This window comes from Agrilus planipennis, unplaced genomic scaffold, assembly GCF_000699045.2.
Source record: "Agrilus planipennis isolate EAB-ADULT unplaced genomic scaffold, Apla_2.0 scaffold17, whole genome shotgun sequence".
NCBI classification, from domain to species: domain Eukaryota; kingdom Metazoa; phylum Arthropoda; class Insecta; order Coleoptera; family Buprestidae; genus Agrilus; species Agrilus planipennis.
In genome coordinates this window covers 783587-799931 of record NW_020439021.1, presented here as the reverse complement: position 1 = coordinate 799931, position 16345 = coordinate 783587, and the positions used below count along the sequence as shown (strand labels likewise).

Below are 16345 nucleotides of genomic sequence, written 5' to 3'. Positions count from 1 at the left end.
AATTGCTGATACTAACTTTCATTTACGTAATGCAACTTTGCCCTGTGCTGACAGCACTCATATTTTTTTTTATATATAATAATATTTAAAAAAAAATTAAATCATTCATTAAAGAGCTAAAAATTAAGACAAAATGTGTAATAAAAAAGTTAAGATTTATTTACTTGAATTTATAATTTAAACTATAAAAACACATAACACATTAAAATTTAGATTAAATACTTAGGTACTTTAAAATTCATATAAAATCAAACAAGATTTGGCTTTATTTAAGTTTTTGTTTCAGTCTTTCAACTCTCGATTTCAAACCATTTTCTCGTTTCTTGATAGAAATATTTTGTGACACTTTTTCTTTCTCCCTTCTTCGCAAATCGTCTTTCCTAAGAAAAAAAAATGTAATACAGTCATTAGTAAAAAATTTAATTGCGTTATGTTATATACATACTTTGCCTTTTCTAATCGTAGTATCTCCTTTTTCCATATATCTTTAAAGTCCTTGGAAAACTGTAACCACAATTCGAAAAACTCGTTTGGTGGAAAAGTTTCTACGGTGCCAGATTTAGGCTTAAAATGATAAAACTTCATTGTACTGATAAATCTCCTTTTACATTCTTCTAAATATTCTTTTTGGCAGGACATTCGTTTGTAAGCATTTTCCAAAAAATTGGACATTTTTTCTTTAAAAGGTTCCAAGTTTTCTGGAGTTGATTCATCGATTACCTTTTGTATTCGCCTTTCACAAGCTAAAAAATATGTTAATTAAGTTTAGCAAATTAGGAGCTTTCTTACTAATATATTAAAAAGCATACCTACCCTTTAATTGAGTTTCCAATTTTTGTAAATCTTGACAAACTTCATCAAAATTAACAGCAGCAGCTCTTCGAATGTCTTCTGGTTCAGGGACTGGTAGCGGGAAATTAAGTAAAAAGGGACTATCTAACTTGCACATGTATGTACGGACTATAAAATGGAGGAGGGTAGTTTGGGAATCTTTCGTTGATTTGACGTCTTTTAATTTCGACAAAATTTCTAGTCCAAAACCATCAGCTTGCCCCCTGGTCATGTTACCTCCATTCATATAGTTCCCTAACGTTAATATTATTGATAGGATGTCTTTCAGGGATGGACTTTTTACCAAAAACTTTAACAAAAAGTACCTACATTTTTAATCAATTTATAAATAAATAATAATAATTTTATATATTTCAATACAAGTAAAAAATCAAAAAGGTAGGAGCTTGACCCTATCAAATAAATTGATAAGTTCAGCGATTTTAAACTTTATAACTCATTCCATAAAATATGATAATCCTCACTATTCATCTGTAACACCACACCTTTTCTTTTCCTCCGCGTCCACCTTCCATGTTTTGCATCCGTACAGCGTCGTACTCCAGACATACAATCTTTTTTGAATTTCTAAATTAACTATTCGCGAGCAGTGAAGTGACTCCTTTTTTGATAAAGGCGACTTGACCCTGCGCTATCCTCTGTTTTAAATCTCTGCTNTTTTAATCAATTTATAAATAAATAATTGTTCTTTTATATATTTCAATACAAGCTCAAAATTATTTTTTTTAGTTTTGTAAGCTATTCAATAATAAAGAATTTTCCATTTATATTTGATACATACGTCGCACGTAGTTTTAATGTTGGTTAGCGTATTTTCTACCGATGATAGTGAATCATCAAATTCCACTTGAAACATAAAGCTAGATATCCTTTCAGCAAAATTGGATATTTCTGATAGGTCACGCAAAAACATTTCCGGTTTATCTAAAGGAATACTGGGGTTGTCACTAAGATGGGTGTTAATGAGTTTAATTTCTTCTGGCGTTGCTCTCTAAAACAATTTGATGTTAATTATTTATTAATTAATGATTATCTTATATCGGCATACCGCTTCGTAAATCTGCTGAAGAGCCTCCAGACTAACAACAGATGTATCGAAATTGTAGATAGCATTTTCGATTTCCGAAAATTCTACATGTAAACTTTGAGCCAAAATTCCAACATTCTGTGACCTTTTGCTATCCAAAAGTTTCACAGCTGTAGCTTTTGGAGCAGTTTCCTGTTTCTTTTTTGTCTGTTTTCTTGCAATGGCCTGATAAGAAAACAGTTCCGTGAATTCGTTCATATTTTTTAAAGGAACTTCGTCTATTTGGGACCACAATGGTAACGTTGGACTGTCGACATCATCGATTGATTCCGAAAGGTTTGCATTTTCTGGGACGACGATTCTTGTCCAGTAAAGCGGTTTCATAGGAGTGGCGGGAATAATTGGCTTCTTACGCAAAACTGGAAACGAATGTAATTATTTAGACTTGAAGGTGTTAGTTTTTTACTGTAAAGTGAGGAGACGCCACAAAAACTAGATAAACATTTAAAAAGACAAAGTACTGCTAGCTATGGACAATCACAATAAAACAGAATTACAGACGAAGAAAGGAGAAACTTCACTTACTGATGGTGATTTATGAAGTATAGTGAATGTTATCATTATCGTTTGGCATATTTATACAAAATTGCAGCGTCTCCTTTCTGGAAATATCAACGATTTACTCACCGAGTTGATAAGGGACTGCAGGAACCGCTAAAGGGAACAGATAATGAAAGTGCATTCAGAACTACAACGTAATTTAATAAATGGGTAGGTACATCATATAATAGGTGAATTTTCTTTAGCAGCTCATTCAGACTACTAATTAAAAAATGCTTCAGCTACGGATATATAATAAATAAACAAAAGAAAATTCGCACAGTAGGCATACCACTACTAACAGAAATTAAAACAAACAATCCCAAACATGTACTAAACATGCGACCCATCTACTTACGATTTTTTTGAGGATTCCAACCCTCAGGGGGTGGTGATGGAAAAGGCACCGGCCCATTTATCGGCGGCGGCGGCGGAATAAGTTTTGAGTTGCACATTCCGGGGGGTGGTGGAGGTGGTGGAGGACCTGCTCCTGTTGGATGTGGCGCAGCTTGTCCTGGAGGTAGTGGTGGTGGAGGAGGACCTGCCATTCCAGGAAGAGGTGGAGGAGGAGGAGGGCCAGCCATTCCAGGAAGAGGAGGAGGAGGAGGAGGAGGAGGACCTGCAGTTCCTGGGAGGGGTGGTGGAGGCGGAGGACCTGCTGTTCCAGGTAGGGGTGGTGGTGGAGGAGGTGAAGGTCCTATTGTACCAGGAAGTGGAGGTGGTGGAGGGGCGTCTGTTGTCAAAGGCAATGGAGGTGGGGGTGGAGGTGGAGGAATCGATGAAGAGCAAGATAATGTTCCCGCGAAAGGTGGTGATGGAGGAATTGGTGTTGTGGTTGTTGTTTGTAGATCCTTTTGTATTGCAAGAGGTTCATGATAATCGGTTTGTGTTTCTTTAGTGTCAACTGATTTCGTAATGGGTTCTGATGTTTGGCAAATAGAATCGTTCGTGAGAGCAGATTGATTATTATTAATGCTAGGAGATGAGGTAGATTTGTTTAACAATTGTGCTAGTGCGTCCTTATCTTGATTTGTACTAATAAGCAGCAATTTTTCAATAGCGGAACTATTTAAATCGGTTTGAATATAGGAGTCTACTTTTATTTCGTTTGAACTCAGTGTATCACTTTTAATCCTTAAACTAGACGAATTATTATTGTCAGTTGAAAGTTTATTTCTACATTTATCACAGTAATCACAAGTAGTTTTCGTTTCTTCTGTAGGAGAGCTAAAATCCGCCGTGGTTTTCGCAGTCAGCTCTTCTATGTTTGTCAGTGTCCTGTACTTTTCTATTTCCTGCTTTAACCTGTTTATTTCGTCTTCTAAAGAAGTTATTTCTGCATTTTTGGCAGACAATTTCGTTTCTACCTCTGTTGGTGTTATTGCTTGAAGGGTGCTTTTAGATGACGAAATGTCCGTGTAAGCAGGTGAATAGAAAACTTCTGACGGCGATGGAGACGTTGGAGGCCAATGGAGAGTTGTGAATTTTCCAGGCGTTTGGGGAACCGATTGTGGTGCTTCCGTATGTGCCCAGTAATACATTAGATCGGGCTAGAATTACATGTAATTCCAAGTCAAGCTTGAAGTAAATACTATTTTTCTATAAATTCTAATTTACGCTTTTACTATTTTTAATTATATAATTAGTGTTGCAATGGTAAATTAACGTGCAGGGGCACAGTGTTAATTATCTTTAAGTAATAGTGACGCACTTTAACGCGGAATAATTGTTTCAAAGCCAGATGTTGTTAACGAGAGGCCTAATATTTTCCTACAGAATTTTGAAATAATGCATTTCGCAACGTTCCACGCAACAGCTTGCATAATAAAGTGCGAATTTCACTGCATGCATCAATAAAAATGACGACCATTTCAAAATTAACTTTTAAACCTTTTAATACAGTAGAAAGAAAAGAACAATGGTCTAGTACATTTTTAATTAAAATTTTGAATAGTCGAANACGTTACAACTGAAAATAATAATAAGATAATTAAGATGATTTAATTAGACTTGTTGATTCATTTTTAAACCTAATAAGGAGGTTCACTAAAATCGAATAAAAACGTTACTTATTTAAGATAGAAAATCCAAAAGTTTCTTGTACAGCAAGGGGAACGATTACTTACCATTATGTTTTAAATTTAAATCACCTATACACACCGTGAAATAAAATTTATATTTTTGGCACTTCTTTCGTTTTTCTAAAACTTTTATCTGATTTAAAGTCGCAAAGCAACCACACATTTTAATTTGTTTAGATCTTGGCTTTTTCTTTCTAAGAATAAAAAAAAGAAAGAATTCTAATATCATGATTTTAAGTTTTTATACTATTCTTTAATTCTCAAGCTTGCAAGTTTGAAATCATTAAAAAATTCATACCTTGAAAATATTGTACATGGGTGCGTCTTTATCAGGAATTTGCTTGACTACACCGGCGGCCAACAAGTGGGTACAAAACTGTATCGCTAAAAGTTTGAGGTCCTGTCCATGTAGAACTTTTCTCAAATAGTGATCTTCCCCGAACTCGGACAGGTACCAGTTGATGAGCATGTGGCCTGAACGAAAAAATTAACACTGTCGTCATCCAAAATAGAAAAAAAAAAGGCAGACACTACTGATTTGTATTCGTTACACCGCGAATTCTTCCGGTAGAAGCATATCAATCACTCACAGAAATAATTATGACTTAACCCTAGTCTGCAATGGTTTGATCTGACGACGAAGTATTAAGGAGGATACACGGAAGGTTAAACATGGTTTGTTGTTGTTTCTGCTGCCGTTGTTATTCAGTAAAATCGGAAAGCATGTCTAACAACTTTTGGAGGCGAAACGACGCGATTTTACTGACTACGAACCGACAAAGAAACCACAAGTCAGCAATCAGACGAATAACTGAACGAGAAATTGGAGAAACGCTAGCAGATACTGATAAATGCCTGCACAGAAATAGGAAAAGTGCAGCTAAATCATTTTCATACAACCTAAATTTGTATAATCTATTATTATATCAAGTATTGTGCGTTTCAATTTAGCCAACAAGGCGCTAGATTGTGAAAAACAGCAAATTATCCTGAAGATTAAGAACTTATCTAAGGTGTAATTTGAACGTAAAGGCATAAATTAATGAATGTTTTTAGCATAAAAATTCAATTCGTAGGGCAACTGTTTACGGTAGATTACCTACTAAGAGTGCTGCAATCTTCGATTTTTCAGAGACAAATAGAGACCAAAATTGATACTCTTTTGGAGCTTTAAATATTAGACTTTTTTTAATCTTTCTAGCAACATATATAAAAATTTGAATGCATTTGAATTACTTTTAATTTTTCGTTCCGCTTTGGAAATACTTAATTATGAACATTGCAAGGCAGTGCCAGGGGCTGTTTGCATATTATGTCATGCTATTTTTGCAACTGTTTGAACGGGATACTTCCCTGCAACGTCATGCTAACATTTCTAACTTTGGGTTTTAGTGGTTGATTATTTTCTAAACTCAATATTCGTTTGATGTTCTTTATTTAAAAAAAAAAGTACTCGGTTCCTTGGGTTTCGTTATGGAGAATCTACATTGGGTATATTTAAAAATTGTTCCAAAAATATTGAAATTGTTAATTCTTAAGAATGGTTCAAACAATTTTTTTAAAAATATCAAGAATTCTTACAATGTTATCTAAAGTATACATGTATTACAATCACGATATTTTTTCTACTATAACTATAAAAATGTCAAAAATTGGATTAATAGCAGTTAACATTGTCTTTATTTGGACTACCTAATATTTGTAATATATATGTATGTTGCTTTTTATCTTAAAAGTATTTGCTTAATTTCTTTGCTATCTGACGTGCATTTGACACTTTTATCGGAGATTATGTTTACCTGACTTCTGGTATTTTATACAGTAATAAGTTTGAATAAATACTATAAAAAAAATTGATTTTTTTGCTGTGTAATAATACTATTTATGAAAGGTCGAAATTACTTTTAATAATTTAACAAAGTAATCTGAAATATTATTAATGGATGATGAAACAATTTAAATAAATAATAAATAATAAGTACTTGATATGTTTCAACAACGGTTTATTATTATATGTTTCAGCAATTTACTGTTAATGGATTATTTATAGTACTTAATACAGTAATCTGAACTGAAGGATAATGTCGAGATGTATATTTCCTTAACAAATGAATGAAATTGTTCTTTGTTGTTATTTACAGAGTATGCATAATAGTAGAAACATTATAATTACAATTTGAACTAAACAATTTTTAATTATATAATTCTGGTATGCATTTTAAAAATTCTGATTAATATTTTAAAAATAAGCTGAAGGGCTTTTTTAAAGGACTTACTATTTCTTTTTGAAAATATACTTATATTAAAACATCATACAGTGATAAAAACAAAGCATATGATAAAAATACGAGTACTTTCCTAAGAACTCTGTAACATTCAGAGAACCCTTGTTATAAAAAATTGTCGTTTCATTTTTTTTTTATAAAACAAAATATTATTTTTTTCTGTAACGTTACAACTGAAAATAATAATAAGATAATTAAGATGATTTAATTAGACTTGTTGATTCATTTTTAAACCTAATAAGGAGGTTCACTAAAATCGAATAAAAACGTTACTTATTTAAGATAGAAAATCCAAAAGTTTCTTGTACAGCAAGGGGAACGATTACTTACCATTATGTTTTAAATTTAAATCACCTATACACACCGTGAAATAAAATTTATATTTTTGGCACTTCTTTCGTTTTTCTAAAACTTTTATCTGATTTAAAGTCGCAAAGCAACCACACATTTTACAGCAAAAAAATACTAAACTCATTAAACGTAAATAAACTTATAACTTGCTACATTTGTTAACTCAAACGACTCTGTCGAAAAAATGTAACTTTTAAGATTATGGTAACTTACGAACAATTATATTAGCGATAAAGCAATCTTTATGATGTACGATCTCTAAGTATCTAGAAAATTAGTTGATAACAATATACCTATTAATATACGACGCCATTCTGTAGGTTTATTTTAGTAACATTTAAATAGGATTATGAAAAAAATGCACAAGGTCGAATGTATTTTCAAAAATTCCTTTTTTCTATAAATTATAGCGGTTATAGTACGATCAATAACTTTGTCTCCAAAAATTTACTGAGGTCTAAGGTTAATTGAATGAATTAAAACTGATTGAAGGTCTTATTTTCTGGCACAAACGTACGATTAAACATCTTAATGTTGTTAAAATAGATCAGTCTGATAAGATTTTGTTGTATTACATCATATAAGCTTTTAGGTTGGCTGATTTATCGCAGGTGATTCAAATGGAACGCAAAAATGTTAACATTCAATCACTAAATTTAAAATTTTGTGAAGTTTTAACTTGTAACATTAAAACATACATAAATATTTATCAATTAGGTTTGAGGAGCTTTTTGTTCTAGATAAATACTAATGTTTCGTATCAGTATTTTCAAAACGAAATGAATTTTATTTTTTTTTTTTGTAATTTAGAAAATAGTCTAACTTCCAAAAAAAAAAAAAGATGCCTCAGATAGAAAGAGTTTTAACAATGAGCAATTTCAATTAATTTTTTTGAACAGTTCTATTCACCCTGCATGTAATACTTAAAAGTGCCTGCTACTTAAAAAAAGTCATCTGATACAAACATAAGCGTCTAAAACAACAAGATTTTCTAACTTAATAGTACAACATTAAAATAGAATCCTGATAAGAAGCTACTGATATCAGGCAGCCGTAATACCTTATCTAAAAAATCTAAGATGTACTTAAACTTTGCACCTATTTATTAATTGATATATTTGTGTAAACTGCGGTTTATTTTAATTAATAGTTTCATACACCTCATTCGTAATAAACTTTTATTATTTATTGTTTGCAAATTCTGTGCTTTACAATTGTAACTTTGTTTTTCATTAACAAAACAATAGCGGATCTAACTGTCGTAGAGATGCATTGCAAAATATATTATTTACTTATAATAATTACTTATTAACTTAATTATACAGAATTTTATTAAAAAGACATAATAGTCGAGTTGATTCACTTCTTTTGTTGTTTGATATTCTATTTCATTAAATAATAACCACTTTTTTAAAAAAATAATTGCGCTTACCTTTTCTATGTGTCATTACAGGAACTCCTGACGCCAAACCGTTTTTTAGGTATAGATTTTTCTTTTTTACAATTTCTTTCCCATTATGAGGGGAAAAGTGACACATTTTTTAAAAAAACTCAGCGAACTTACTGATTTATTTTGAACTGCATTAACGTACTAAGTAAATTAATAGTTAATCAATCCTTTTATGAGAAGTAATTTCGAAATCTTGATTGACAAAGATAAAAGTGCATGTAATGCAAAAAGTTAGATAAACACCACAGGTAATCAAATAATGTAATACTTGTATGTCTTCGACAAAAACGATTGATACTGATTGAATTATGTAGTAGCCACTGTTTTGCTTAACATTAATATTTTTCGCTTAAAAATTTATAGATATACAGTTAAGACGTTCAAAATTGGTATAGTCAGCAATAAAACTGTCGTATTTACTTTCTTCTTTCAACTTACTAGACTAATACCGTAAACATAGAAAAGGGATGTCAGGTAGGAATTGCAGCGGACACTAATAAAGAAAAAGGAATAACATTACACTAATTTATGTGTAATAGGACGAGATGCGAACAAGCAGAATTTGAGCATGTTGGCAGCATTAGACTTTAAAAAACTTTCCAAATTCTCAGGAATTTAGGAATGCAAAGACCCTTGTTTAAAGATGTAATTCCAACCAGGCAGTTATAACCCTAGACAAAAATTTTCAGTCTCTCTCCAGTCTCTCAGAGTCTTCCAGAGTCTTTCAGCGTCTCTGAGAGCGTCTCTCACAGACTCTCAGTTATTGCCTAGGTGTTTTTATGGATCTCTCACAGTCTCTGTATGAGAGACTCAAGTCTCTCGTAGAAAGACTGGGATTTGTGAAATATGTTAAACTTACAAAATTTTAACCATGTCTATCGAGACACCACTTACTGAAAGAATTGAGTCTCTCGTTCAGAGACGCTAAACAGTTTTTTTGACGGTCTCTCTCAACGACACCAGAGAGACTCGATGAGAGACAGAGACTCGAGTCTCGCTTTCAGAGACTCTGAGAGACTGAACATTTTTATCTCGGGAAAGCCGACCGTGATCATTTAGGTACCTAAGCAACTTCTAACCGCTGCATTGCTTACTATTATTCGGTTATCTTTTTTTATTTTGTCTGTAGTACTCATGAAGCATTTCCTAACTTAACAAGGACGTATTCAAAACGCAACAAATGACTACAGTCCCAAGAGGAAACATCCCTTCTCACAGATAATTTATTACAGACTTTGTCAATTGTGATCGTCTCAACTATAGGTATCTAAATATAAGGTCAAGCAAGAATAAGTAATTTACCTTCGAATTTTTCGTAAAGTTTGAAGTCTAATTTTTCAGGCACAAATTTAGGTTTTGCTATTTTCGCGTCCAATGTTGCTTTGTCCAGTGTAAGGGAAGCTACCTTCTTTAATATCAAACTGTCTTCTTTAAAATTCGACACGAGTTCTCCCGGTACTGACATATGCCTCCCATATTTTGGAACTAAAAAAAAAATAAATATTAAAAACAATATTAAAACAATATTTCAAAAAAATAACATGAGAGAGAGAGTTTATTATAGATTAATGACATTCATCCCTGTGCTTCTCCTTCTTATTCTATACAATTTCAAAATTAGTGATGAGGAAAGCAAGACCAAGACTTTCTAGTCTTGGTATTGGTCATGGTCATTGGCAATGTAACTATCATCTTGTATCACATTGTGGTTTTGCTTTTCATTTTCACTTTTAGGAAATAATATAGTCTGTCCTAGTGTAAGAAAATTTGTAGATTTTTCCAAAATGCTATTCTTTATTTAAATTTATAAATAGTGTGGAAGATTTGATCCCCTTGACCCTTCATTCCCGTCTATTGATGATTCTATTACTAGGATTTATCATCACGTAAAAGTGGGATAAATGATCTTGAGCATAAATATAAAATACTATATAAATCAAACACTTTGACATTTAATAGTGTCTAATATCAACTAAAATGAAGATAAATTTTCACAAAAAATATAAAATTAATCGTAATTTTGTTAATAAATTTATAGATGTAACCTTTAAATTCTTTTAGCATTTTTGTCTACGAATTATAATATGGGGTTTATTACGATCCATTATCAAATATATGCAAATAAATTAGCATAATTAGAATTACATTTAGATTGGAATTTGATAGTGACAATAATAATAAAAACTACATATAAAATTTTGAAGTATTGGAATACCTAAAAACGTGTGCATCTTTCTAATATGATAAAAACATACTTTTTTAAAAGTTATGAATGTTATTAATGAAATATTTACATAATTGTTCCTTTTCAATCCCTATTAGTCCCTACTAATCCCTATCTCATGCTACTAACAATTTTATTTCAAATTCTGAATATCACAAATATTTTATTTTGTAATAAATTTTGTATTCGCAAAGTAATTGATTAATTTAAATACAAGAATACATGTGCACTTGTCGAGTGAGGTTTCCCACCAATTAAGTGTCGATTTCAGTTCACATTGGGACCTTGAACTTGTCGTTTCACGCTATAGATAAAAAATTCTATAAATATGTTAAAACTAGCAATGGTATTGTAGATAAAGATATTTATGGCTTAAAATAAAATCCTGGCAAACGAATCCGCTCGATTAAAGGTTTTCGGCATTTATAGAAACAAATTTATTAGTATTAAAAATCGCTTTATTTAGCAAAACCTTAAGGGTTTCCGTTCGTCAGCTTAGACTTACCCGAGTTGGCAATTTTAATATCCAAAGAAGGTTTTTTCGGTTTTTCTTTTGCCGATGGAATATTGTCGTTAAATATAGAAAGAGTAGATAAAGACCCATGTGAATTTCCGCTATCATTTTCCAACGTTTCACTGATTTCCTGTCCACTAAAAAAACCGCTTTCAGTCGTCGTATTGTTCATGGGCTTATTTTCTTCATTTACGCACTCCACATTAGCCGAAGCAAAACGACCACATGGATCACTGTCCAAACTTATTTGGCTCACTTTAGAGACACCCAATTTACTCAGTTTCTTCTCTAGCTCTTCTTCTTTTCTGACTTTGTAATCATTCAACTTGAAGCTGTTCAAAGGTAAATTCAGGAACTCGGTGATCATTGAGTCCGATACTCCTATGTCGTCTATATTCACGGATTTCTCTTTTGAATAATTGGAAGATACAAGAGGATCGGTAAATGCCGAATCTGAACTGGAATTGCTTTGGGGCGTTGTCTCTAATACTTCGGGAGGGTTGTTGCCAGACACCTTGTTGATCTTCTGCCAAGAGTCTGTAACTACGACTTTATCTGTTTTCGGCTTGTTTATTATCTCATCGGCCGTAAGTGTGACGTCTTCGCAACTTCCTTCCGATTCATTTTTCACGTCTTTTTGAACTGCTGCGATATCCAAGAATTGCTCCTCCAACTTGTCCTTTTTCCCTCTTCTAAGCATTAACGCTTTCACTTTCCCTTTCGACGACTTGGATTCGTTCGTTTGAAGGTTGCCCATTTTTCCGATTCTCGCAAATGCAATTCGGTACTAATTTTCAGTATTGTTGAGACGCAACAATAATAAAAATAAAAAAACAAAACAAAACTATAACAAAAAGTTCCCTGAAGAACGGAACAGGGATAACTATTTTAAGACCGAAGCCATCATCACAACACTAGCACACACTGCTCAACAATTACACAATAACAACTATTGTACAATTTAATACGATAAGCGGAAACGCTTAATTTTAATCACATGTTTAATGCGTAATAGTTATGATTGAGACTGCTGTTGTGTCTTGAGGTCTTCTCTCATGGTAATCAATTGGACATTTTCGACTGGCAATTTGTTATAGTTGTCGGAAAAATTGTCGCGTTTGAGGAGAAATTCAACACGCGTGCGCCTCGACGCTTTCTATCGATTTCACGGAAACTGGAGCAAAAAAAGTGGTGACCGGCATCTTTTCAATAATTAAATAATAAACAATCGGTCTATTGTCACTAATCTACGTATATTACACCAACACTATTTTGGGTTCTGATTGATGGACTCTTGTGCCTGCATGGTGAGGTCACCGTGTGCTTATCATTCGCGCATTGTGTTTGTGTGAATTTGTTCGGCAGTTCCTGCGATTATGTTGATGGTCCAACGGGCGACAACAATGTAATTTATAATCGGTTTGAATGTACGGTCCAACAAGGTTTAATGTTCGAGATCAAGGTAAACAATTATTATTATTGTATACTTATATACATATATGGACATTAAAAAAAAAGAATAATTTTATGCAGTCAGTTGATTTTTAAGTAAACACATGTCCTCGATGATGTCACCCGTGTGTAATTTAAGCGAGTGAAACAATTTGTTGTTTGACCAAACTGAAAATTATAACATACTAGGTTTTACCCACGGTTTCACTAGCGTGTATGTCCTAAATACGTATATCAAAGATCATCGGTGACCACAAAAAATTAATTTTTATATCCCTCGGGAACAGAATTTTTTTTGATAAAAGGTACCTTAAGTCCTTTTCTGTATCCCCGACAATGTGTGTACAAAATCTTATGTTAGATTTTATCCTAGGCTTCGCTCGCGCTGGTATCCTAAATACGTGAAAGATCATCGACGACCACATAAAACAAATTTTTATATCCCTCGGGAACAGATTTTTTTTTAAAAAAGGTACCCTAAGTCTGTATCCCTGACAATATGCGTTCAAAAGTTCATGACAGGTTTTACCCGCGGCATCGCTAGAATTGGTGTCCCAAATGCATGTCGAAAATCATAGACGACCACATTAAACTAATTTTTCTATCTTTCGAAAGTAGCATATTCTTTCTAGATAAAAGGTACCCTATGTCCTTTTCTGTATCCCTAACAATGTGTGTACGAAATCTTATGTTATATTTTACTCTAGACTTTACTAGCGTTGTTGTCCTAAGTATGTGCAAAGATCATCGACGACCACATAAAACTAATTTTTAAATCCCTCGGGAACGGTATTTCATTTCTAGATAAAAGCCCCCCTAGGTTATCTTCTGTACCTCTGGCAATGTGTGTACAAAATCTTACGTTCGATTTTATCCTAGGCTTCGCTCGCATTGATGTCCTAAATACCATCATCGACGACCACATAAAACAAATTTTTGTATCCCTTGGGAACAGAATGAATTTCTTTTTGATAAAAGGTACCCTATATTCTCTTCTGCATCCCTGACAATGTGCGTGCAAGAGTTCATGATAGGTTTTACCCGAGGCATTGATGTGCTAAATACATGTCGAAAATCATCGACAACCTCATTAAACTAATTTTTCTATCCTTCGGAAGTAGCATATCCTTTCTAGATAAAAAGTACCCTATGTCCTTTTCTGTATCCCTAACAATGTATGTACAAAACTTCATGATGGTTGCTTTAGTAGTTAAGGCGTGAAATGTTAACAACTTTCATTTTTTTTATAGATATGTCACAGATAGCATTCAAAATTAATATGATTTGTATAAGTTGTTAATTAATACTTAATAAGCGAGAAAGTACCCAATAATACTATAAATAGTCAATTAAATTATAAAAATTGTGAGGCCACACGTACATTTATTAGTCAAACTATTGGTAATATATTTATTAACGGCGTAAGGCTAATTTTTTATTTCGTTGCCTTAATTAATGTCTAAAATTATTCCTTCACAATTGAGAGATTTACTTGCGTGATATCTAATGTCGGTTTTGAATTTAAATACTATTAAATAATCGTTTTGTCTTTTAGTTTATTTGCAAAGTTTAGGTTCTGTTAACCGTACTTTTTTCATAAACATAATATTTTTGGTGTATATTTTGTAACAGTGTATCTTAAGTAAATTGACGTTAAAAATTTTGAACTCTAGGATTTAGCTGCATTCCGATAAACATTTTTTGAATTATTAATAACTAGTAATTAAAAATATGGAAGTCACAATAATTCACGCGAATTAAGTCGAGGGTAAAAGCTAATAGTTAATAATCAACCCTTATCTGTCTCTTTTTAGTAATTACAAAGGATAAATAATTGAATCTTATTTCCAATAACACTTACAGTTTGAAAATGCAACAATATTACACTTTCTTTTGTTATGAGCCATTGTGGATTTACATTTAACAACTTTTCTTAATCAACACAGTTAATGACAATCAGCGTTAATAGTATAATGAACGACGGTCTTTTGAAGTGTTTTATGATCCATGTGCGTTTTATAAACGCAAACTGGACTGTTAACGTAAATCAACACGCTGCAAAACAATAATTTATCACAACTGACCTGACTCATGCTTGACTGATTTCATTTTTTATAGTATTTAAGAAAAACATAATTTAGATTTATAATTATTTGAAAGTAGTTAGTACCTACACATCAAAAACTAAACGAAAATAATTTTAAATATAACTATTTTTTTGTTTTGTTAAGCTGTATGACGGTTTCTTTAGGTGCTGAAGAAGTTTAAATTTTGCGAAATAATTGTCCTGGAGTATGGAGAATAAAACTTTATACATTCAAAATAGCGTCCACAGTTATTTGGTAATATTCATAACAAATGGGGAAAATTGTTATTTTCATTGAGAAAACAAAGTAATATGCGCCTTATGGCCTAATAATCAATTTAAAGGCAGGATTTACCATTTTACAGTTTGTAAAGTAAGTAACAAAAATGATAAAAATTACAAAATCGATCAGAATTGGAATAATTATTATAAAACTAATTAAAAAAAAAGGGGGAAAATGGATTATTAAAATTTACAAGTAAATCCCACTATTTTTATCATTAATTACATTGTTTAAAATTGAATATTGCAATTTTTATACGAATGTAGAGATTCGTTTTCCTCGTGCGTTTTTATTTTTTTTTGAAGGATCAAAGCTTTATTGTCAAGTGTAATTAAAAAAACTATTGTTTAATATAAACAAAAATTAAAATATTTTTGAAAATTAACGTGTTATCTTTATATTAATTAAAGTTTTTTAAGTATGTATTACGAAGAGATTAGTTTGTTTATTATGTAATATGTGGGGTCTTATTTCGGAAATTAACGAACAAAAGTTGAAAGCTCCTTCATTGTTTGAAAGCTATACCATTATCGAGGTGGTTGTAGCCTATTTTTAATATTTCTTTTATATAATAAAGCTCTTTTCGCTGTTAAGAAAAATTAAGCTTTCATTCAAGCATAATTTTCTCTCTACTATTCTCTGTAACACAGTCGTATGCTTGAACGGTCGACCGAGAGAGCGAGCTATTTTACTAATTTTAATATAAATAGCAATTCAATATTTGTTTGGAAAATTAGTTAGTCACGTTTGTAAAATTAAACTTTTTTAAACATGTATTACAAAAAGAAAGCATTAGTTTGTTTATTCTGTAATATGCGGTTTCTAATTTAGGAAATTAACGAACCTAGATTGAAAGCTCTTTCACTGTTTGCAAGGTGTATGTCACTACCTAGGTGGTTGTAGCATATTTTTAATGTTTTTTAAACATAAATAACCTTTATTTTGTAAATAAGAATAGTTTTCGCTTTCTTGCCCGTTTTAATATAGATGATGAATTGTTTTGAAAATCAGTGTGTTGTTTATGTATGAATTAAAATGTTTTAAAGGAATTTTACTCATTTAATATAAATAATGATTAAACCTTTGTTTTTACAAGCAATGTGCTTTTTTTGTATGAATGAAAATGTTTTAAAGCAATAC

At 31.8% G+C, this 16345-nt stretch overlaps 1 protein-coding gene and 1 long non-coding RNA gene across 5 annotated transcripts in view; one reads left to right on the top strand and one right to left on the bottom strand.

The window, feature by feature from the left end:
* Positions 1-204: 204 nt before the first annotated feature.
* LOC108744394 (formin-2) overlaps positions 205-16345 on the bottom strand; it is an 18068-nt gene continuing 1927 nt past the window's right edge. The window contains exons 1-10 of one of the 4 annotated variants that reach the window (XM_018480135.2): positions 14698-14832; positions 9949-10131; positions 4859-5034; positions 2838-4029; positions 2567-2593; positions 1901-2298; positions 1634-1843; positions 814-1141; positions 446-743; positions 205-380 (exon numbers count right to left, since the gene is read on the bottom strand). In XM_018480135.2, coding sequence (XP_018335637.1) covers positions 266-380; positions 446-743; positions 814-1141; positions 1634-1843; positions 1901-2298; positions 2567-2593; positions 2838-4029; positions 4859-5034; positions 9949-10131; positions 14698-14743 — 2973 coding nt within the window. In that variant the 5' untranslated portion in view covers positions 14744-14832 and the 3' untranslated portion in view covers positions 205-265. Of the gene's footprint in view, positions 381-445; positions 744-813; positions 1142-1633; positions 1844-1900; positions 2299-2566; positions 2594-2837; positions 4030-4858; positions 5035-9948; positions 10132-11375; positions 12730-14697; positions 14833-16345 lie in introns of those variants that run through there. The other 3 variants (XM_018480132.2, XM_018480134.2, XM_018480133.2) reach the window with 3 other exon arrangements.
* The window catches only part of LOC108744344, a 27245-nt gene continuing 23663 nt past the window's right edge, over positions 12764-16345 (top strand). The window contains exon 1 of the long non-coding RNA XR_003231466.1: positions 12764-12846. This is a non-coding gene — a long non-coding RNA (uncharacterized LOC108744344). The remainder of the gene's footprint in view (positions 12847-16345) is intronic.